This window comes from Hakea prostrata, chromosome 4 (assembly GCF_041222555.1).
Source record: "Hakea prostrata isolate BN-2017 chromosome 4, UWA_Hpros_2, whole genome shotgun sequence".
In the NCBI taxonomy this organism is placed as follows: domain Eukaryota; kingdom Viridiplantae; phylum Streptophyta; class Magnoliopsida; order Proteales; family Proteaceae; genus Hakea; species Hakea prostrata.
The window spans coordinates 42,925,565-42,950,806 of record NC_142603.1 but is presented as its reverse complement, the minus strand read 5'-3'; the positions used below and the strand labels follow the sequence as shown (position 1 = coordinate 42,950,806).

Sequence of the window (25,242 nt, the reverse complement as noted above, 5' to 3'; positions counted from 1 at the left end):
TTTTTATGTGCATTTTTTTACACATGTTTATGATAAGTGAGTTAGTATAATTTTATAAAGATGTCACTAGGCATTGAATTGACCCACTCACACGAGTAATTCGCCTTTGTGCTTGCAGATAGCGAGCAAGATGAGCCTATGGGTTTGTAAGGCTTTAAGGGGCTTTCAACCCAATGATAGACGCCTTAGTTGGAACTAAGATGAGACCTAAATAGTCAAACATGGAATCATCACATTTCTGTGTTGCCTGTATTGTAGCCGAATGTGAATCTTTTATAATTCGTCATTGAGTGACTAATTGTAGAAGAATCATGTTAGGCGCTTTAGGTAGTGATTGAACCAAGATTCATATGACGTTTTTTCTTTTTCTTTTGTGACATGCCCATATCAATGGGAGTTATGCCATAGCATGCATGTTTGTTGCATGTGCTGAAGTCGACCGATGATGAGAGTGATTGAATGGATCCCTGCTTCGTCACTATGTGAGCCATCGGGATCACATTTGTTGGTCCTACTTGTACCCTTTACCTTAGACTATGCCACGAAGAGGACACCTAATGATGCTACTTTAACTTGTTCCTTAAGATCAGGGATGATGCAATCTCGCAGGACAAGACTGAGAAAGCAGTTGGGGATAATCCAAATGGCATGAGGGCTTTGAGAAAACTTTTCATTCTATACCCAACAATGATGTGACTCATTGCTTGGGTGACTTGTCATTTGACAAAGTCATGAGTACATTATATGAGGATAGTTAATGTTGCTCACTATGAGGGATCGAGAGTGTGGAACTGGGTATAATTGAATTGTTTAGAGTATAATGAGATAATTTTAAGTGATGTGCTATGTTGGTTAGATGGAGATTTGATATAGCACTCATACCCTATATACATCTCTTATGTCGCACGTTCCATTTCCGCATTTAAAGGATTAGAGATGATGAGAGCATTTGGATAACTCCGCCACCTTGTGGTGAGTGGGAGGATGTTAATCGTAGTGGATGGGTCCCACTAAAATTTGCGCTATAGGTGGCGGCAAGACGGTTATGTAGTCCAAGATGACTACCCTTCTATTTAGTTGAGTCCAAGCTAGACTCTAGTATTAATTTCCCTCACTTGGATGAGTCTAAGTAAAACCCTAATCAAGGAATTAGGGTCGAGGGAAAATATTATAAATAAAGGGATGAAATACCAAATAGAGGACCGATAATAGGATACTCACCTTTGCTCCGCAAATTCTCCAAGCTAATCCTGAACCTCCATCACTGTGGTTCGCAGATTCGTGGAAATAACCTATAGAGTACACAAGGCAAATCAAGGGAAAGGGAACACAAAGATGCACTCCAATGTCTAGATCCATTTTAGTCAAGATCACCAAGGTAAAGGATCTAGAACTCTTCCTTTTATGATTTCAATTTACAAGCCAGAATATGCTTTACACCAAGAAGTACCAATAAATCATTGGAGAGGCGAAATGAAATAGGCAAATTCTTGTAGAGTAGCACTTGTACATCACACAAGCTAAATGGGCTTTGGGTGGAAAATTTATAATCAATATCCAAACAAATCTAAAAGTGTATAATTATACAACTTTTTCACATGAAAAGGTCAAGTACATCACGAGCATCACACGCCACAAAAATGGTTGCAGCTAATAATGTAGATCCCATTTGTTTGATGCCTTCTAGTCCATCTGGACAGTGGAACATCATTGAAGTCGCACGAACCTTAGAAAAGTAACAGCTTCTTGATAAAAACCTATTTGTAAAGTTCAGCAATTTGATCACTATATTTGGCTACAACTTTGTCTCTCCTTATTTTCATGGTTGGGGTCATTAAGCCACTATCAATCTGCAAGCCAAAGCATCCAAACGACAAGCTGTCAAATCAAAAGTAAAACAATGAAAGTAACCTTGATAGCTATGTGAAACATTACCGTAAACGGCTCATCCACAATCAGAATTGGTCCAATCTTAAATGAGCACTCTTTAGTCCTGCACAATGGCTAAATATGTTAAGGCATCTAGCAAGCAACGCATAGAACCATTCAACCTGTCATTTGGATACATTATTCTATATGCAGCCGAAAACATTTTAACTGGTTTGAGAATTGATGCTCAGAAAAAATAACTATCATATTTCTCATGAAACAACTGTATGTTTGGTCTAAAATATCATACGACATCAATTGCTATTCAGAAATGGTATATTAGAAAAATTAGAAAACACTCTTTGCTTCTTGATGACTTCAAATCAATAAATCCAGCACGTCAGTAGCTTCCACGATGGTGCTCATTCAGAAGTTCTATGTTGTAAAATTTTCAGAACTCCAGAGTACATGACCATAATTATCAATTAACTCATTAAAAAGAGAGAAGAAGAAGAAGCAACCCATTCTTGCACTTTAAACACCCACAGCTGACTTCCTCACTGTACCAGCCATGGCTGTGTCCTCATGTACCATACAAGCTTTTAGGGTGTCTGATATTATCTCTCAATTTTGTAATAGGTTCACAAGGTTCAAGTCATGAAATACTTTGACACCCTTGTCTTACTGTTTAGACAAAAAGAAACTTCATATTTTATGTTAAATCAGCAATGGATTTTCATTTACCGAAGTACACAAACATCATTGTAATTCTAAAGAATCCAGTATAACAAGTTCATTTGAGAGAGAGAGAGAGGAAGACACACCATGTTTTAAGCTCCTCACGTAGAAGACTGTACATTTTCTCCTTACTCAGTTCAGAAGCATCAGCATCTAAGCTAAACTTTTTCGCTTTAAAAGAAACCTCCTCTTTATTTGGAACAATTACAGCTCCCAGGCGCCGTTGATCCTGCCTCAGAAGAGAAGGACATGTATATCAAAATACTACCTGAGAAGAGAAAGGGCCTGAAAATCATCCGAGACAAACCACCTATTTTATTTTACCTGGCCAACAACAACAATCTGTTGAATTAGATTACTTTGCAAAGCAGCTTCCTCTAGCTCTGATGGTTCGACATTTTCACCTATATAAATAAAAAAATATTTTTTAACAAACATCAACTTAAGCTCATGGTGGTAGAACTAACAAGCTTTCTGTAAAATGAATGTATGGAAAAGGGAGAAACTTGAGAAGTATACATTAGCAAATGCTTCTAAAAACTATATTCACTCCATAGAAACCTGAAACACAAGCTAAATTTGGATTCATGGGGACTAAAGTACAAAAACATCAAAAGGGAATTTGTAACAGAAATTGCAATTTAGAAAGTCATAAACAGAAAAATGGAGGAGAAGAGAATGAAGAGAGGGGGAGAGAGTGTTCACATGACCCTCTCCTTCCCACACATGCTTTGTTAATAGTCAAAGACCCAATCTCAGTATAGGAATACTCTCCGTAACCAAGTTACATCACAAAGGAAAAGTAGAGATTACACACAGAAAATAGGAACTAACTAAAAAGTTTCTAGAATAGGGAGATCTTCAAATACCCTCAAATCTAGTCACAAGATCTTCAAATATCTTCAAACATTATTATCCTAAAAGACTTGCTTGGCACCCAAGCAACAAGAAGGAAACAACACAATAGTAATACTAGAAACACCTAGGACCTAAAAATAGAAAACGAAATATAACATTCATAATGAACACCGTTCGCAACACTGTTCACGCAAACAGTGCTGTGAATACTTAATCAAGACTTCTAATAGAACTCAATTGGGGATTGTCACCCCTCAACTATTAATAAATATTTACTCCCATATAGCATTAAGGTAAGGCATGATTCTAGCTCCTCCTATGTGGCAAAAAAGCATTATTGTTCACCCAACAAACCTAATTGTCAACCTTTTCTTATATACTCTAAATTATTACCATCATAAAATGAGGATAAGTTACACATTCTCATTAACTGGTAGGTTATTTCCATTGTTACTACAAAAAGAAATTTTATAGACAAAAATAATGTTACAACATGCAAAAAAGTATAAATGAAAGAGATCAAGTCATGAAAACAAAGCAATCATGCTGAAGCCATATTTTTGTTAAATTGTTTAGCACTAGCAGTATTTTAATATGTAAATACAAATCAAATCACCCCGTCTTTGTACCCAAAAAAAGAAGACAAGAAATTATCATCCAAGAGGAAAAATGTGCTCCAAGTCCAATTCCCTAACATGATTGTATAATGCGACTCTTCTGATTGGTTATAAAATACCTGTTGTAAGAACTATAGTATCCTTAGCGCGGCCTTCAAGAATAATTACCCCCCCACATGTCCGACTTTGTCCTATTGAATGATGGGGAGCGATCCAACCAATATCACCAGTCTTTAGCCAGCCATCCTTGTCTAGTACTTCTTCCGTAGCCGATGGATTCTACTCCAGAAACCACATAAATCTCACATGAAAAATTAGCAAGTAGGATTATTTCATAACACGATAGTAATACTGAATTACTGCAACTACATAAAAGATTGAAGAAGTGAAAGATCAATTTTGGACGCTTGACAAAGGTCATAAAGTTAGAAATGGGATTCAATTATGGAAAAAGATAACAACTGTGTGCTCACCAAACAAAAAAGATTTTTGCAGCATCATTATATGTCACTAGTACAATAATTTCTTTTCTCTACACCGACAGCGACTATGGCATCAATTGCCAAGATGATAATTGGTATACCAGGTCAAGGTAGATTCATTTCTATCATGAACACCATTTTAGGTCTAGTCATTTTGCAGACTAAAATTATTGTGAATAACTATTATCCATAGGCACACACTTTTACAATATTTTCCTCATGCCTTTGAACTATGTTGAGAAACTGCACACTTTTAGCAAATAAAGAAAAAGGGAAATGATAGCCAACAACATCAAGACTCAACCAAGCAGTAATTTGAAATTTAAAAAGTTTTGAGTTTATTTGAGATATTTTTCCTCAACTGATCTCCCCATACATTGTACAACCGCCAACCTAAGGTAAAGTCATTATAAAGTAGGAACTATGCAATTATAAATAAAGGTCCACTTACGGTTTTAGTAAGCAACACAATTCACAATAAATCCTATCCTTCTATGGAATCAGAGCCTGGTTCTATAGTTCTCCCAAATACATAATTCTCTCTCTCTCTCTCTCTCTCTCTCTCTCTCTCTTCAATTTCAAATGGGTTTTAATGGCAAATCAAACTCTCCCTTTCCCATCTCAAGCCTTTCCGACCTCATCTCCATCAAATTGGGTGTGACGGATTACCTTCTATGGAGGGAGCAACTGCAGTTTCTTCATAAGCTGTGATTTCGTGGGCTATCTTGACGACAGCATCATTGAACCTGCAAAAACAGTTATCACTGACAACACCACAACACTGTATCCTGAGTATCTGACATGGCGCAGACAAAACCATTTTGTTCGAGCATGGATCAATGCATTCCTCACTGAATCACTTTCCTCCCATGTCCTAAGTCTCCAAACAGCGCAACAGGCATGGGATTCAATGGCAGAATTATTCCAGCAGCAGTCCACTGTGAGGTGCAACTTTCTTTACAACAAATTGGCAAACTATTGACATCCACCATTACAGAGTAGCCTCCCCTCAATAGGCAATTGAGGTAGATTTCTCAGCTTCGCGAGATCTTGTGGAATTACTTGCTGGCAGATGCTAACTCTAAGCAAATCCTTCATCTTCAGAATCTGTCTCTTAACTCATTATATTGATCTATGGTCACAAACTGATTATGATTGGACAAACCAGCAAGGGTGTTATTAAGAGGAGGAGTTTGCCCTCGTCCTCGTGCTGCATCATTTTGTTGGATCTCTGGTCCATTAGAATCATTCAGATGACTCCCAACTAGCATTCCCAATCTAGTTTGCATTATGGCTTCTTGATCAAATTCCCGTAGATGGTGCCAAAAATTGTTGCTCCAAAATCTTGTTCGTCAATGCAAGTGAACTAACCTACAAAACACGCGCTCAACCAGGTTGGTCGGGTAACGCCATTGACGAGCAAGTTAGTGAATGCACACAGCCTTAGAAGTAGACGCAAGTTGTAGAGCTCTCAATGCTAGGTAGAGTACTAGAAGAATGCGTACCTGTTACTGGAAAAGGTGTACGTTTATATAGATTTTAGGTAGTTACCTTGACCGTGTGATCCGTTTCCCAAACACTTGCTGACCATCAAATGTAAGGCTAATAGTAATTGAGTTCAACCTGGACTCCTTAGTTAGTTTGAACGACCTAATTCGTCCAAAGTCCTTATCTCGAACATTAAGGAGGTTGGTAATAGTTCAAACGGTGAACATTGCTTAGTGTACATGCTATATGATTTAGTTCGCTTATGGTCCGACCAAGATCTGGCCCATCTGGGTTCATCGTTGGTTGACCCTAGTTAGTCTGTTAAGGGTCGACCATATCACTAGCCAATCCACTTAGCTGCTACAATCTCCTCAGCTCTGACCACACAAGTTGCTATGCCACCTTCCATTGGTCTCCTTTCCCTAGTGCTGCTCCTTTCCAGGACCATTGTCATGTTGCCGCTATCACAAACTTCTGGTTGCTTTGCCTAATCATTGTGAACCCCCATTGCACTGCTACTGTTGTGATCCTTATTGTTGTAATCCCTTGTTTGCTGCCTCATGGTGACCATTGATTGCTGTCACGTGCCACCAAGGCCTCCTTGCCACAACCCTTGTCACACTAACACTGTTGTTGTGCCTCTTCCACGGTGATTCCTCCTTAGTCACCAACTTCCTCTGAGGTGAGCTGCACCTGCCAGTGCCTTCACTACCGCCACTGTGACCCACTGGTTGCTGTACCCTTCCCTGCAGCAATCACTCCTCAATCATTGCACCTCCGGCTAGTCTCTCTCATTGGTGCCATCGTGCGTTCCCAGTTGCAATGTCTCTTTGTCAGTCTCCTTATACCGCACTGCCACAACTTCCTGATTTCCACAAAACTACCTCTGGCCTCTACTGCTGGTGCTGATTGGTTGGCTTGATGAAGAATACCTCCTCCTTTTGTTACCCTTGATTTTTCTTCTTGAATATCAATGGGTGACAACAGTATGAGGGTCAGGTCTTATGGTTTTCCCTCCTTTGGTACAATTAAAAAGCCTCTACATGGGATTTCAAGCAACTCTGCTAGGCATTACAACACACGCCACCCTGGCCCTACTAAATTTGATGGCCAGAACTAACTCACATGGTCTCGAGCCTGCCTTATCAATTTTCATGATAAAAATGCAGACCTTGCTTTAGGGACATCCCTAGCCAACATACCCCGGCTGCTGTTGCTAGATGGACTTCTAATGATGCTTTTGATAACTTCCATTCTAATAAACTCCACATAGGCATTTTTAGGTCCCACATTTCTTTTCTTTAATGTGGTCAAGGAATTATGGGGTGCTGTTCATCAGACCTATTCCCAATCCAGGAATCATGCCCAGATCTTAAGTCCATTGACAAGTCCCTAATAGTACTCAGGAGTTGTCTCACTCTATACTATATCGCCCTTTGCTTCGGCAGCAATTGGATTTTTATGTCCCTGTTCCCATGGTTTACTATGAGTCATTAAATGGCTGTATATGTTTTTAACAGGTCTTAATCCTTCATATATCATGTTCAGGCGCAGACATAGGACAATCTGATTGACACCCCAATTCTGCATCATTGCAATTGAAATTCAGTTTCTGCCAGTTCTATGATGGATTTGACAGTTCCAGCTCCAGATCCAGACCTTACTGAATGTGCTCTAAGCACTAGACTATGTGCAGGACAACCATCCGTTTGTGGGTTGTGACAAATACTTCCATCAGGTCCAAGGAGGAAAAAAATTGGGTTTACAAAAGCTTGACTGGACCTAACTTAAATGGAAGTCATGTTGGCTTTTACCTAAGCTAGCACCAGGAAAAAAGACTGGCAGTTTGACAGATTTCGCCAGAATCACCATTTCTGAAATTGGTTTCCGCAGTCGCTCAACTGGATCAAGACTCCAAATGTGAAAAGAAATTTCATGAAATTTCATGTCCTCCATTCTTGTTTTTATGGGTATTATGCTTTTACTGGGCTCTGGCTCATCTCATTACTCATCCTGATAATCCATAAAAATGATGGAAGTATGTTACCAGTAATGCTTATTTTCAGTCTAGGGAAAAAGCATTTTTATTAAGCAAAGTTGTCAGAAAAAAGGCGGATGTTATATTACAAAAACAAATGTCTATTCTATTAGAAAGACTTCTCTTGTGTGCGCAAATAGCTGGAATATAATGAACCATATCCTCAATTCCTCATATTTGATTAACATTAGGTTGATGGATAAGCTAATAAATCTGACAAGGGGATTAATTTTATTTTACATAAGAAACAAACCCAACTCTGACAAAAGTAATAAGACATTTTTTTTGGTGAAAAAACTTGCTGAGCCACATACACAGAATGAATCATCTTCACCTACAACTATACAATCTACAAGCTGAAATAATGAAACAACCATTACTGATTAGAATTATAATGAAAAACTACCTTAAAGTATCCCTTCATCACCTGCGGCCCTCTAACCTTAACAATGCCCTTTGATCCATCAGGTAGCACCTTATCAGTTTCAGAATCTACAATTTTAACATCTGTATGTTGAAGAGGGTGCCCAATCGAACCAAGAACCTTCAAAAGTTGATAATTTGATGGTCAGTCATTAGATGTACCATTTAATCTCAAATAAAACAAAACTGAATTCAAAATAAAACGAATCAGCTCTACAAGAAAGATAGATACAAGATACTAGAGCCCAAGGCAGAGTATGTTATGAAGACCAGGTGCTTTTAAAACAAAAATAGGGACTCTTGATGTGTCTATATGGAGAAGGATCCTAACCTTAAAATCAATTCAGATCTTAGTTTTTTCATTTCAGCAACCCAAAAATATTTCATTTTGGTGGTTCGCTCAAAACAGATCCTTCAGTTTCAGTTCTGTGATTTGGTTATTTTGGTCTATTTGGCCATTTTGGTGAATTTGGCCAAAATCATGGATTTAGAATTTCTATTTGTCACAGTTTATAAAAGGTATCGGTATCAGGTACCACATTTCAGAGACGCATTATATTGTGCTGAAAGGATGAGGGATGATGTAAAATTACATATGGAAATGGTTGGTTAAGTAACACAATAAAGTGCTCAGTACGTACAAAAAATGAAGTCTTGAAGCATAACACACTATATATGATTAACACATAGAAAGATATCATGTATAAAAAAGAGATTAAGAATGATAAGACAGGTGCATTTGAATGATTATTTGGGAAGGATGAGGTTCCATGCTTGCATGATTACCCAATTTTTTTGTATCATCACCTTAAAGGCACAGTATTGCTCAGTTAGAAACAGCAGATAGGGTATGATACTTGAAGCCTAACATTATCCTGTTGGATTTAATTGGGCCAAAATGAGACAACCATATTTATAACTAAGCTTCAACTTACCCATTTTTAGGTAATTCAATGTTTTCCATAACATCCTCACCAACATGTTAATATTTTAAAAGTTTTTATTTATATTATAATATTTAATTACTTAATCATATTTATCATGTTATATTTTTTCTAAATATTTATGTCAACCATAATACTTCATATTGCTGAATTGCTGAAATTTTGATTCTGGGAACAAACCTATAAAGCCATGGGAGAAATAAAATTTACAAATCTGATTTTCAGTACACTAAATTCATCCCCAAAAACCTAGCTTTCACTTCTATACCTGAGAATTATTCCTTCACTTCCATAGCACTGTATTTGCTCATTTCTTTTTACCATGTTGGTAGCAGTCTATTGCATACTAGATATATAGATCAACAGAAATCTACTCTATAAATCTTTATTATGGTCAAGATATCAACAAATGCATAAGCTATATGACAGCATGAAATAATCAAATCAAACCAGTAATATTTCATAATCATGAACAAGCTGGGTTTCTTACATTGCAATCAGGTCGTCGAACACTAACAACAGGAGAAGCCTCGGTTAGACCATAACCATTTTGCAATTGTACGCCAATTGCCTACAAGTTTTACATTTCTTCTGTTAAAGAGCCACACTAACATTGGATTCTATCTGCAATAAGAATGTGTAAGAAACTAAGAATCTAACCTCAAAAAACCTGTCAACATATAATGGTAGACTGCCACCACCACTTATACTAGCCTGCATATGGTCAGCAGCTTTTCTGTTCATTCCACTTGCGAACAACCAACAGGACTTTCACAGAAATAACTAATATAAAAGAACTTAGTTGCTATGTACGTAATGATTTACAATACAACAAGCCCAAACCTTTGATATCCCAATTGCTGAACGAATTTTAGAGTATACAAGCTTCGACCCTGCAGCATGCATTGGCCATAAAATTGCAGCAATAATTCTTGCGAATAACCAGTCGAACATTGATACAAGAAATGGAGGTTGATTCTGACTTCTAGTGAGGCACTTTCCCTACAAATCATGCTTAAATTGAATCAGTAACATACACATGGGACCAGTACTTGGAGAGGAAATAATTTTTACTTTGACGGAGGATGACACAAATAAATTCATTTAAATAGGCAAGCAACTGGTTACTTTATCTTTGGGATGTGGCTGTACAGGCACAGCTGTGCATGGCCTAGCATAATGGATAGTTTATAACTAACATTGCTTTATGTTTTCTTACATGGTTGCCAAGGTGCTGCTTGGGTAACAAGGTGTTTCCTAATGGTAAGGTGCCACCTTGTTTTATTGAGTATTTATATTTTATGCATAGTTTAAAGTATCTTTTGATATGGCATGACAGGGCTGATATGCAGGGTTTAGAGTATGTTTTATTGAGTGTTTATATTTTATGCATCGTTTAACGTGTCTTTTGATATGGCATGACAGGGCTGATATGCAGGGTCTAGAGTATCTGCCCATAAAATAGACTGTGAATCCATATACTGACATAATACATGGTGATACATCTTTCTTTTTCTTCCCCTGCCCCCCCCCCCCCCCCCAAAGCCCCAAAAGAAATAAAAATAAATGGCATGCATCGGGTGTGTCAAACTACACCGCGGATATGGGTCGATACTGTACGATATGAACGATACATCTCGATACCACTGATACATTCTGTATAGGGTTCGGTGGTTGCACTAATACGTATCAATACCTGTAGGCCAATAAAGCTTGATACATCTGATACAACCACCACCTCCACCTTAACCTTATCGCAACTCAAAAGGTTGTACCAAAAGGCACATGAGGAGTAACAAGTAAAGTAAAGATAACGAGGTGAAGTTGAGGTAAATCCAAGAATATCCCTTCACATGGGGTCAGATGCATAGGTCCTAGTCTTCCAAACAACTCTATCAACATTCATACTAGAATCTAGTCCTAGGACATGCATATGCTTTCTTACTGCTTTTCTAATAGTTAATTTAGGCCTGTCCCTACGTCTTCTAGCTCTGTCTAACTGGAACTAATCAGTCTTCCTTACTGGTCCCTCTAAGGGTCTCCACTGGGCATTACCATACCACCATAAATGGCTCTGTTCTGGATTGGTGCAATTCCTAATTTGGTTCTAAAACAATCATTCCCTACTCTTATCTCTTCCAGTGCTGCCACACAACTTTTCACGTCCTCATCTCTGCTACACTCATTTTTTCTATATGACTCATCTTGGTTGTCCCACATTCTGCCCTATAAGTCATTGCTGGTTGGATTATTGTCCTATAGAATTCCCCTTTGATATTAGGCATTCATTTGTCAAATACAACTCCTGAAGCACCTCTTAACTTCCTCCATCTTACCTTAATTTTGTGAGAAATAACATAATTTATATCACCCTTATTGTAAAGGTAGAGCCTAGGTATCTAAAATACTTAGTTTTTGGTATCTCTTGACCCTAAAGCCTCACTACATTGCTTCCCACACTTGACTTAAGTTACACATCATGTACTCTTATCTAGTTTTTGGTATCTCTTGACCCTAAAGTCTTACTACTTCGTCACTTCTCACATTTGACTTAAGTTACACATCATATATTGTTATAACAAACTGGTATCAGAGCTCTTGGTTGTTTTCGATTTTTACACCCATGGCTTCTACATCAACGAAATACGATATTGAAAAATTCAACGAGAGCATCAGTTTTAGTTTATGGCAAGTTTGGATGTTCTTACTCAGCAAGGAGTGAAGAAGGCCATACTTGGGAAGACGAAGAAACCTAAGGCTATGTAAAGAAAATTGGAATGATAAGGATGATTGAGCCCTTAACACAATTTAGTTACGACTATCGAACGAAGTTCTGCAAAAAGTTCTCTTGGAGAAAACAACGGTAAAATTGTGGTCGGTGTTGGAAAGTTTGTACCTCATGAAATCCCTCACTAACAGGTTGAGGTTAAAGCAACAATTATATACTTTGCATATGGGTGAAGGTGCTTCTCTCAAGTCTCATATTGATACTTTTAACTCTATCGTTACTAATCTGCAAAAGATAGATTTTAAAATTGATGATGAAGATTCAACCCTATTATTGTTATGTTCACTGCCTCCATCATACAAGCACTTCTGAGACACCATGATCTATGGCAGAGAGACAATCTCAGTTGCAGACGTCAAAACAAATCTTTTGAGTAAACATAAAATTCATTATGAGTTGACATCAACCAAATCTGAGGGTGTTGGTCGACGGTTAATGGTAAAACTGCTGAGAGAAATTCAGATAGTGATAAGAAGATGTCTAGGTCAAAATCAAAGAACAAAAACTTTACCTGTAATTACTGCAAGAAAAAGGGGCATATCAAATTTGAATGCTACAAGCTTTAGAACAAATAGAAACAAGTGGTGGTACCAACCTGCCAAAGACAGAAACCTCTACAGAGGCTAGTGTCGCTGAAGATGGGAGAGATTTTGAGATATTATTGGTGTCTAATGACAGAGTTAGATCACAAGAAGAATGGATCCTTGATTTTGGGTGTTCCCACCATATGTGCCTTAACTGTGAGTGGTTCTCTACTTAATGAATCTTTTCGAAATGGAGTTGTGTTGATGGGGAATAATTCTCTTTGTAATACAGTTGGGAAGGAAAATATCAAAATTAGGATGCATGCTGGCTCTCTAACTGATGTCTGGCATGTTCCTGAGTCGAAGAAGATTATCATCAGTTTAGGCACCTTTGATACAAATGGGTGCAAATACATAGCTGAAGGTGGAGTCATGAAGGTCAGTAAGGGTGCCCTCTTATTAATGAAAGGCAAAAAGGTTGGTAATTTGTATGTCTTGTAGGGTACTATAATCACTGGATCCGTTGCAGCAGCTTCATCAAATTCTGATTCAGATACTACAAAATTATGGCACATGAGACTAGGCGATATAAGTGAAAGAGGGATGGCTGCATTGAGCAAAAGGGGTTTATTGTGTGGTCAGAGTACATCAAATATGGAGTTTTGTAAGCATTGTGTTTTCGAAAAGCAAAATAGAGTTAGTTTCAGTACTACTATTCATAGGTCCAAAGGAACCTAGACTACATCATTCTGATTTGTAGGGGCCATCCAAGGTTCCTTCAAAGGGAGTTGGTGTCAGGTATTTACTTAACTTTAATGATGATTATTCTAGGAGGTTTGGTTCTACTTCTTAAAGCACAAAAATGAAGTGTTTGTTACTTTCAAGCGACGGAAGATTTTGATTGAGAAGCAGACTGGAAAGCAAATTAAAAGATTGAGAACAGACAATGACCTAGAATTTTGTGAAGGAGACATCAATGAGTTCTGCAGGAATGAAGGAATTGCAAGAAACTATACATTTGTGAACAGTGAAGACACCTCAACAAAATGGAGTTGCAAAGCATATGAATAAAACCTTGTTAAAAAAGGCAAGGTGCATGATGTCAAATGCATGATTGGACAAGGAGTTTTGGGTAGAAGCAGTAAATACAATAACATGGTTGGTAAATAGGTCTCCTTGCACAGCTATAAAACTCTAGAGGAGGTATGGTTAGGTAAACCTATTGACTACAATAATTTAGATGTCCTGCTTATGGACATGTGAATGATGGGAAGTTGGAACATAGGGCTAAGAAATGTATTTTTCTTGGATATGGATCTAGAGTTAAGGGATTTAGGTTATGGTGTCCTAATCCATATAATCCTAAATTTATTATTAGTAGAGATGTAACTTTAAATGAGTCTGCTATGTTGAATCCTAGAAAAGAAACTCATATTCACAGTGATGAAAGTCCGAAAAATTATGGGGAGGTGGAATTTGAAGTGGATGATCCATCTTTAAAGAAAGCACAGTCAACTTCAGTTCAGCCACCCACTCTTATTGAAGAAGAAGGTGCTCCAGGAATCAAGAAGAAGATGAGTACAACATTGCCAAAAATAGGCCAAGGAGGAACATTAGGCCATAAAAAATATAGGCATATTGAAATTGTTGCTTATGCATTGTTTGTTGTAGATACAATTGATAATAGTGAAGCTGTAACATATTCAGAAGCTATTTCTTCAAATGATTCTTCAAAGTGGTTGTTGGCCATGAATGAAGAGGTTGAGTCTCTTCGTAAAAATCAGACATGAGAGCTTGTCAAGCCACCTAGAGGGAAGAAGATTGTTGGTTGCAAATGAGTCTACAAGAAGAAAGAATCCACAACAGGTGATGGAGATGCTAGCTACAAGGCACGATTGGTTGCAAAAGGGTATAGTCGGGTACGAGGTGTTGACTTTAATGATGTGTTTTCACCAGTTGTTAAGTATAGTTCCATTCGTGTTTTGCTTGCTTTTGTTGCTATGCATAATTTGGAGTTAAAGCAACTTGATGTGAAAACTACATTCTTGCATGGTGAACTAGAAGAATTGATTTATATGCATCTGCCTGAGGGTTTTCTTATAGAAGGAAAAGAGGACCAGGTTTACTTGTTGAAAAAGTCCTTATATGATTTGAAACCGTCTCCTAAACAGTGGTATAAGAGGTTTGATTCTGTCATGGCAACTTTGGGTTACAATAGGTGCAAGTATGACTGTTGTGTATACTTTAGAAGACTTTTTGATGGTTCATTCATATATTTGCTGTTATATGTTGATGATATGTTAATTGTTGCTAAAGATATGGATGAGATCATCAGGTTGAAGCAACAATTAAGCACTGAATACGAGATGAAAGACTTGGGGGCACCAAGAAAGGTTTTTGGTATGGAAATCAAGAACGATAGAAAGTTAAGGAAGCTATGGCTATCTTAACAAAAATACATAGAGAAGGTATTGGAGTGTTTTGGCATGAAAGATGGAAAACCTGTTAGTACTCCAATGGCATCTCAGTTTAGGCTTTAAGCTGCTCTATCACCTCAAACAAATGAAGAGGTGAGTTATATGTCATGTAAACCATACTTTAGTGTAGTTGGTTCAATTATATATGCTATGGTGTGCACTCGACCTAACATTTCCCAGGTAGTTAGTGTGGTGAGTAGATAATTATCATATCTAGGTAAAACTCATTAGGAAGCAGTGAAATGGATACTTAGGTATCTGATAGGGCCTTAGGATCACAGTAATATGCTACACTGAGAGGGTAGAGAGAGAGAGAGAGAGAGAGAGAGAGAGAGAGAGAGAGAGAGAGAGAGAGAGAGAGAGAGAGAGAGAGAGAGAGAGAGAGAGAATTAGGGTTGATTAGGGGTTATAAATAGAGGCAAGATGTTAGGAGGAGCTATGGAAAATTTTAGAGGAGTCTTTGGGTAGCCATAGGTTAAGGGGCAGCAATGTGCTATGGGGGTGACTGACACCATTATAACTAGTTTATCATTATTCTTCGTTATTCCATCAATTAAATAATATTAGTTTTGCATTTGATTCGTGGGTTCCTAACAAATTGGTATCAGAGCAGTGACAATCTACGGGAATAGATGGACACCGGATTGCCCATGTTTTCCTACAAAGGCAATGTGTAATAATGGCTTCTCGAAGTGTTGTTATTCTGTTGGGAACACCAAATTGAGAAGGAGAGAAGGTTGAGTGTGGTTTTCCAACATTTGGAAGGAGATGCACTGAATTGGGTGTACGATAGATTGTGGTCTGAATTTACTTAGGTGGGTTTCCAAGAAGCCATAAGAATAGACTTCGGTTATGGAAAAGACTCAAAATGAAATTTGAGTTCGCACAATATTGAGACAATGATAATGCAGTCGTAGGGAAGACGAAGTGGATCTATGAAGGCGGAAATTGCTGATGAAGCCATGAATAATTCCAGAGCTACTCAGGCTTGCCCCGATAATTGAACAGTGGCATTGAAGTTAAATTTGAGTTTTCCACTGAAGACCAAAAAGAGAAGAAAAATAGGAATGGTGCGCAAAGGCTTTTTCGCATCGAAAGTAAGGTAGATTGGGAAGCAAGAACTCCGGCGAAACCACCATGGGTGATGGCGGTAGCTATGGAAGGGGACTTGTCATCACCATGGGGGATGAAACAGCGTGAATTCCGGCGAAAATCTGGTGTGACGTGGGTACAATTTCTGAATGAGTTCTTTCCCATTGAGGAAGATCTCCAAGATTTGGTTATCCGGTTAGATTTGATGGCAAAATCTTTTGATTATTTTTTGGGATTGTCTACAGCTCTGAAGAGGAAGGAGATATTACAATCGACAATGGCAAATAAGAAAATTGGGGTTGGGATCGCAAGAGAAGAGAGGAAGAAGAAAGGGGTGAACCGGGCAGTGGTTAGACCACTAACCCTAGTTTGGTCATTTCACATGGGTAAGTTTATAAAAGTAGTGAAGTGGGTTATGAGAAGCCCAGTAACTTCAAAATACCCACGGTCCACTTCTTTGACTTATGGGTTAACTAATCAAAATTTGAGTTATGGACCTTCTGTGGGTTTTAATTTTAGGCCCCGCCTAGCAGGTTTGGTTTGGGTGTTGTCACGCCCATTGACAAAGCCAAACACCCAGGGGCATTTTTGGGAAAGACCTATTCATTCAACCCTTTACCTCTTCTTCAACCTCCAAACCCTGGATTGCAGCGTTGCGAATCACAGCGGCAACGATTGGGAGGCAGAATCTGTCAGAGAAAGCCAGTGATAGGAGTTGCTTTGATGATCTCTTTCTTCTCCCAACAAGTGCAGTGGCACGACTTGTTGCAGCACTGAATGGTGTGGATTTCAACCACCGACGCAATAACAATGTGAGCATTGGTGGGATCTTTCACTGTACTATTGGCATGGCTGATCAATTCGGTGAAGATAGGGTCTTTTGCAATCCTTTTTGCCAACTGCTGATTGTTGGATTTGGCTTTGTCTTGCCTTGAGTAAAAATCGAGCATTACTTGAAGTGGTCGAGTGGAATGCAGCGAACCTGTAAAGAAGATTGGGGTGATCAAATCACCTTGTCTTAGTGATGCACACCAGTATATTATGTGTTGCTTAAGCACGCATAACATTATTCTTCAAAGGGCTATATTTACATACATATCAGCGACGAAACGCTCGGTATACACTGATTTACATAAGGATAAATTCCTGCTCCTCCAGGTTTTTGTGGAGTATGTTAGGAAGTATGAAACTAGAGACCATATCTTATGCATAGTGGGTGCTCATGACAATTGGGAGATTGGGGTTGCCAATCTGCTGAAAATCCTTGACTCCTATCTTAATGTGAAACTCAGTGTAGCAGATGTGGCGTTCTATATGGATGCTCACGTTATTGGTTTTCATCTGAACCCAGTTTCAATGGCTACTCCTAGTGCGTTCTGTCCATCAGTTGAAGATTTAAGGCTTTCCTTCATATGGACCGCTTGGACTTTTGTGGTTATTGCATAAATTGGATTCCAAGGTGGTTTATTCTTAAAGATACTGAGCTGGATGGTTATGTGGCAAACAGGTAACGACCAAGCTTCTAATTTTCTATCACCTTGAGGGCAAGGTGTTTTCAAGGGGCAGGTAATGATAGGGCCCTAGGATCATGGTAATATGCTACATTGAGGGGAGAGAGAGAGGGAGAGAATTAGGGTTGATTAGGGGTTATAAATAGGGGCTAGATGTTAGGAGGAGTTATGGATTAATTTAGAGGAGTCTTTGGGTAGCCATAGGCTAAGGGGCAGCAATGTGCTGTGGGGGTGACTGGCACCATTGTAACTAGTTTGTCATTGTTCTTCGTTATTCCATCAATTAAATAATATTAGTTTTGCATTCGATTCGTGGGTTCCTAACAGTATCTAAAGGAGACATCTGGTGTGTGTTTCGAATTTGGGAGGAATGGTAACAAATAGGTTATGTTGACTCAGATTATGCAGGTGATCTTGACAAAAAAAAGTCACTCATAAGGTATGTGTTTACTTTGGGAGGTTGTGCGATCAGTTGGAAGGCTACTTTATAGGTTACAATTGCAATATCTATTACAGAAGTAGAGTATATGGCAGTGACTGAAGCAATTAAAGAAGCTATTTGGCTTAAAGGCTTGTTTGGAGAACTCAACATGGTTCAAGAGGTGACTATTGTCCATTGTGATAGCCAAAGTGCTATTCACTGGACTAGAGATTAGATGTATCATGAGAGGACGAAGCACATAGATATTCGATATCACTATATTAGAGAAGTAGTTGTTGAAGGCAATATCCAGGCATTGAAGATTGGCATTGAAGACAATCCAACTGATATGTTGACAAAGCCATCATGTACTGGCAAGTTTAAACATTGCTTGGTCTTGATTGGAGTTGGTTGCATTAGAGCCTTAGCTAATGAAGGGGCTTTTGGAGAAGATGAAGATTATTTAACTTTATGGGAGAATTCAAGTCAAGGTGGAGATTTGTTATGTTTTGACCCAAATTCTTGTACGTGATTTGGAAGGTGGACCCGCACCGACATATTTTGGTGGGTGACCCAAATGACCCGTTTGCGGAGACATGTGGTGGAAGCAGAGGGCTTGGGCCGATATCTTATCCCCACGGTATGGTACGACCCGACCCGATGGGACAACCCGTTTACCTGATTGAAGTCTATATATATATATATATATATATATATATATGTATCTTATGTTCGCCTACCATATTATTGAGAGATTTGGGATTTTCAATTAGGGTTTTGGGTGAGAGTTCTTGTAACGTCATTCTTAGCGATTGGTTGTGAGATCTCCTTCTGTTTTTCTTCTACATGGTGGAAAACTCTTTTTCTTCGCCCATGGACATAGTATACCATATCAGTGTGTGAACCACATTAAATCTATTAAATCTCTGTGTGTTTTCATTTTTGTTTCTTTTTCCATTCATTATTTTGTGGACTTTGTTATAACATATACTCTTATCTTTATTCTAATTATCTTGATAGAGTATACTATTGATACATTCCACAAAAAACCATTTTCACTTCTAGACTTGATGCAATTCCTATTCTAATGGCTAAGCAAAGGAAAATTCTCAACCGTTGCCTAGAATCTTCCATTTAATTTTGTTTTTTCACACTGGACTAGAAAATTAATTAAGGAGCTCTAGAATATCATCCATTGCATCATCTAACTCTTCAAGGCTACAATCTATCACAACATCGAAGAATAATCATTTTTTTTATTTATAACAATATCAATTTAATGCACTTGAAGAGTATTGAATGAAGAATATTGTAAAGGTTGTGTGGTTTTATGAGACGTTCCCAAAAGAATCCCAACTCTAAGGCTCAAACATCATCCAAGTGTTTGTTTGCAAATTAGAGCACAAAACATTTTTGTAATCCCATGCATATTCATAAATATTTAGTAATGTATAGTCTAGAAGACCTTAGGAGGCACCTATCACATAGCCCAAGACCTTAATGACCAAGAAAGTGGCCCCAAAGCAATCGGAAGTGAAAGAAGAAGATAAAAGCTTTCAAGCCCAAATAGATTCGGATCTGCAAAATCTGGCAGTTTATACATCACCAACGGGCTTGCCAATTGTCAAATGACCTCACCGTTGTACCCAGAGAATTGGTCAGGGGGACCATTCAGAATTGTCCTGGATGGCAACTAGTGTGCCAGATGGCCTAAGCTGGTGATTCCAGATCCCAATTGGTGACACTAGATTAAATACCTCCCTAATGGTCATATTCCCAACCAGTGATGCTGGATGATAGAAAAACTAGACGTTATAGATTTTTTAAGACTCCAAATCAAGTTTGGTTTTTAGCTATAACAGCCTTTCTTAATGCCCACTTAATACAACCACTAGCATAGATGATTTCCCCCATCTTGTGATCATTAAACACCATGCAGTGATTCCAGAAGTCTGGAAAAGATTTTGACTCTGATCAGTTCTATTCAAGTGATCCATCTAGAAGAACTCAAGCTTTGGGACTTCAATCTCCTCAAGGCTGACTGTAAATTAAAGGGTACAAGAGATCTTAATTGGTGCATGCTTATCATTGATTCTTCCATTTGCATCATCAAATCACTGAAGCATAAAGAGTGACACCTTTGATAGGTAGTGTATCTTCGAACATTTTGTAGTTCGAATTAATTATTTTTGGTATTTTTTCCTGTGAGAAGTAGGTCCTCTTGCCTGTGAATGAAGAAGTAGGACCTTTCTAACTGTAAATCAAGAAGTAGGTCCTCTTGCTTGTGAGTCAATGGTATAGGCCATCCTGCTTGTCAATGAAAAAGTATTTGTCCTCTTATCCCTATCTAAGAATGCAAGGAATTTCCTTAAAAGAGTTTGTAAATATGTATTGTATCCCCAACTGTGATTAAAGGGATTCAGTAGAGGACATTTCTCAAGGGTTGAGAGCAGTGGATGTCTCTGAGAATTGTTTGCTTATCTTATTCGACAATTATTTATAATAAACAATCAATTAACTGGAGGAATAATTTTAGAGCAACAATTATCCCTGCAATAACCTATTTGCCCAACCTCTAGGTTAAATTATGCCAACATATAAAATTGAACCCTCTAAGAACTACCAGTTGCATAACTGAGTAAGAAGAAGCCTAGATGCCTAGACTACTATGATAGTGATGCAACCTAGGATCATGGATGCAATCCTAGGATTGCCAAGTCGGTGTGGAGGATAAACAAAATAAATAATAAAGGATAAGGAAAGGGGTGTCATTTTTCAAGATGACAAATAGCTCTTCAAGGCTATAAACAAGGACTCTTCAAAGGTCCTACCTCAACTCAAGCAGGAGTAAAATTCATCCTTTCACTGGTATGGAACTACGTACCTAAATTTGGACTACAAACATTACAGATAGAAGTGTCTCTAGAAATTAAAATTGACATTTAAGTTCAACTCAAACCTCATAAATCCTCTTGAAATCCATGTATGCCAAACTGATCTTGATGGATGTAAGTGCAACAAGCTTTCGAGCAATAGAGCTTGATGATAGTTGTTTCTGGATTCCTCTGCAGTAAAGATAATAATTACTAAAGAAGAATGCAGTACAGAAGTTGTCTACCAACAGTTCAAAACCCTGGAAAAAGATGCATTAGGGTTATTGCAGAACTAAGAAGAATATTTATCAATTCCACGAAATATCTGTGGTTGCCTAGTTACTAAGAGGATCTGAACAGATCCGTAGAAGACTCCATAGAATCTAACTGTACAAGGAGTCAGCTTGCAAAGACTAAACTAATGGGAAAAAAATCCCAGGGGCTACTGACAAACTCATAAATATATTGAGGCAGTCGATCAAAAGATAGCGTGCTAACCAATAATTTTCATTTCATAAACATCACTTTTTGTGTAACAAATCAGAGGAAGCCCATGTATGGGGTTTTATTTATTTATTTTTTTCATTATTATTATTTTTTAACAGAAGAACTTTGATCAAACATGCAAACTCCTGATAATTTGATGTATCATTTTGACTTTTGAACAACATAGAAATAGAAAATCAATTCAAGCTCCTCCTGGATGCTGACCTTTCAAATTCATATCCATCCTCAATTGTTTATTAACAAAGCAGAGAAAGACAGTTTGAGTTTCTCAAGAACGTTAAGGAGGGACCAAAATATCTTTTCTCCATATCATTAGGAAAACTAGCTACAAAAAAAAAAAAAAAAAAAAAAAAAAAAGAAGAAGAGGAAAATGCCTCCAACTTGCACACAAATATTCATTAGATCATTTTGGGTCATCTTCTCGACTGCTAAATGTAGAGGAATTTTCTACATCATGACAAAATTATCTACATTCTTGCTTCTAATTTGGAGACCACCAGCATGAAACAGAAAGAAGTGGAAAGGTATTAGTTTCCCCACATAGCTGCACTTCTTGATTGGAGACCCTGAAAGGGTAGTCATTGGAGAATTGCTCAGATATAGGGTATCTGATGAAACAGTCCATGGCTAACTCCACCAATGTTAATTCCATGTTACAGAACTTTACCTGTAAAGTGTCTCATATACTAGAGGAACAGATATGATGTAATGCGGTTGATAACGCTGCAAATCTTCCTATCAAAAAAGATAGCAAGAACAATCAGCATGGAAAACTCAGAAAAGCAATCCAAACTAACATACTAGTAGAGCTTGATCTCTTTCTACAAGAATTAGAATAAGAGCTTGAAATTTGATCGCTTATCAAGAAGATGCTAGTCTTGAATGTATAAAATTATTTAAGATTCAAAATAGGTTTCCAAAAAGCAAGTTTCAATCTTACTTTTTCATTTATCAATTTCGGTTTGGAGATATCTTGGAGAAATCTTATTGGTCTTTATGCAGCTCTTACAGCCATGAATCCTTTCAGTTGATGTTCTCATTTCCTCCTGTCAATGTCTCTTCATCATAATTGTCACAGTGCCGAGGCGATCCAAGATGAGCAGTTCAAGCGTCTAGGCAGTAAGGCGCTTGCTAAGAGGGTCTCAAGGCAAGTATGGCAATTTAAGTGTGGATGCCCTTTCCCCCTTCTTGTTTAACATAAATACACCATACCTAGGGGTTCAACCTTTTTATCTTTTTGGAATATTAGTTTTGAACTATTTTTTACTGGGTTCAAATATGGGATATTTTCTTATCTATAAGTAATATATTAAGTATAAAATCAGTTTCTTATATGATATTTGACATAAGTAAACACCAGATTTTGGTCCAGTACTAATTAAACTAGAGCAAGGTGCCCTACAATAAGGTGGCAACTGCCTAGGCCCCTATAAATCAGCTTGGATGCCTAAGTGGCAGACGCCTTGACAACTATGCTCTCCATTAGTGCTTCTTCCACTATAAATTAAGGAATCTCTTGCATACTATGCATCAAGGCATCAAGTGTCAAGTCTCCCTTTGATCAAACCTCTCTTGGATTAATCAAGGATCAATCTACAACGGTTAATCAACCTGTCTTAAGATGAATCAAGTTCTCTTGAGGGTAAATAAATTCTTTAAAGATGGATTCCCCTTCTATCATCTGTCCATGTATTGCTTGATCATATTATTCTCTTTGCTTTGAAAGCAATACTATAATTATTTTCATATTAGATTGAGTACAACCCTATAACACTTGAAGAGCTCTAGTAGTTGAGTGCACAATTAGTAGTAGAGCCAGAGACTGTTTTATCCTGAAGTCCAATTCAGAATATTCTCAGTTGCATCATAGAACAGTCAAGTGAAATGACTTAACTTAACAACTTGCTAAAATTATTCTGTTACAAGTTCCCAAAACAGGCAATGTACCCAACTGCTTAAAAGCTCATTATCATGGCCTTAGTGTTTGACTAAGCCAACCATGCCGGTGCTTAGCACCAACTTGTACTAAGTCAGCCCTTAACCGTAAATTGAGTGAATAGGAGAGAAGTAAGAGAGGGACTTGAGAGGAAGAATTTGTATTGCTTGAATGCTCACAACTTGATTGATTGCTTGATGGTCTATACAAATGAGGCTCACCCCTATTTATAGGTTAGGTGCTATACAATGGGCAGTCAAGATTATGTCCACATGTCTCCCATCTAACAGTTGGGAAGCTTCAAGGGTCCTAGATATTTCTAGGGAGTGTTCTAGACCTAAGATATCTTGCAAGACTTGGACATCTCTAGAATCCTCCTTTCTAGAATGTGGGGCTAAGCTTAGCCCATAAGTAATCCTTTTAGTGGACTAGGCCATTTGTGACCTTTTATTGTAGACCCATGGGCCTATGAAGAACCGGGTTGTGTCATTCTCCCCTGTCTAATCCGTTGACGTCCTCATTGAGTCTTCTTTGTGGAACCTCCTTATCTATTCTTGGAACTGCCACAAAGAGTAAGCTGCTTTCCAACTCGTCTCGCTCTCGGGTAGTCCCTTCCACTTGATTAGATACTCTCGACTTGAAGGTACTCCTCGCTTCTGCACGAATCGATCCACAATCATGTATTCAGCCTCCATGTCGTAAGATGTCGTCACACTCATAGGTGCTCTTGTGGATGTTCCACGACTCGAGTCCTCCACATCTCCATGATTGGTTTTAACATGCTTGTATGGAAGACCGGGTGAATCTTTAACTTAGGTGGAAGGTTTAGCTGATAGGAAAACTTGCCCACCTCCTTCACAACCTCGAATGGTTCATATTGACGAAACAACCCTTTGTGCACCTTCCTTAGGGACTTAAACTGTTAAGGCAAGAGCTTCACCTAATCAAACTGTTAGGGCAAGAGCTTCACCATGATTAGGTCTCCAACTTCAAAGTTTGTGGGACGTCTATTTTTGTCGACCCACTTCATCTTCTTCGTGGCTTTATCTAGGAATGACTTTGCCACATCTATTTTCTCTTGCCACTCCTCGGCAAACTTGTATGCCAAGGGGCTCTTCCCCATGTAACCCATCATCATTGTGTGGCGTCAATGGTTGTTGCCCTGTGGCGATCTCAAAAGAACTTTATTTGGTGGCCTCATTAAGCAACTTCGCCCAATCTCGCTAATTGGCACTCATAAAATGTCTTAAGTGTAGCTCCAATAGCCCATTTATGTGACCCGTTTTCCCATCCGATTGTGGGTGAAAAACTTGTTGAGTAGCGCAACGATATGCCCAACAACCTGAACAACTCATTCCAAAATCTCCTCGTGAAGCAAGGGTTACAATCACTTATAATTGATTGTCGCACATCCCAATAACAATACTTGACAACATTCTTTAGGAATAACCTGACCGCTTCTTTTGTTGTGAAGTCTCTTGTTGCCGCCACAAAAGTACCATACTTAGAAAACCACACCACCACCATGATTGACCCCCCACCCCTCGAACTTCAGTAGAATGCTGATAAAGTCCATAGATACACTCTCCCTCGGTCAACTCAGTCTAGGTAACGGTTCTAACATACCTTGTGGTAGTTGTTGTTCCACCTTGTCTT

The 25,242-nt window shown here is 38.3% G+C and overlaps 1 protein-coding gene across 1 annotated transcript in view; it reads right to left on the bottom strand.

Moving 5' to 3' along the window:
- Window positions 1–1,167: 1,167 nt before the first annotated feature.
- The window catches only part of LOC149018971 (putative acyl-activating enzyme 16, chloroplastic), a 95,071-nt gene continuing 70,996 nt past the window's right edge, over window positions 1,168–25,242 (bottom strand). Inside the window, 11 exon segments of the mRNA XM_089153071.1 lie at window positions 1,168–1,850; window positions 1,936–1,993; window positions 2,694–2,836; window positions 2,932–3,011; window positions 4,202–4,361; window positions 8,497–8,634; window positions 9,948–10,028; window positions 10,118–10,171; window positions 10,301–10,459; window positions 21,230–21,335; window positions 22,318–22,385. Of these exon segments, the coding sequence (XP_089009197.1) occupies window positions 1,758–1,850; window positions 1,936–1,993; window positions 2,694–2,836; window positions 2,932–3,011; window positions 4,202–4,361; window positions 8,497–8,634; window positions 9,948–10,028; window positions 10,118–10,171; window positions 10,301–10,459; window positions 21,230–21,335; window positions 22,318–22,385 (1,140 nt within the window). The 3' untranslated portion in view covers window positions 1,168–1,757.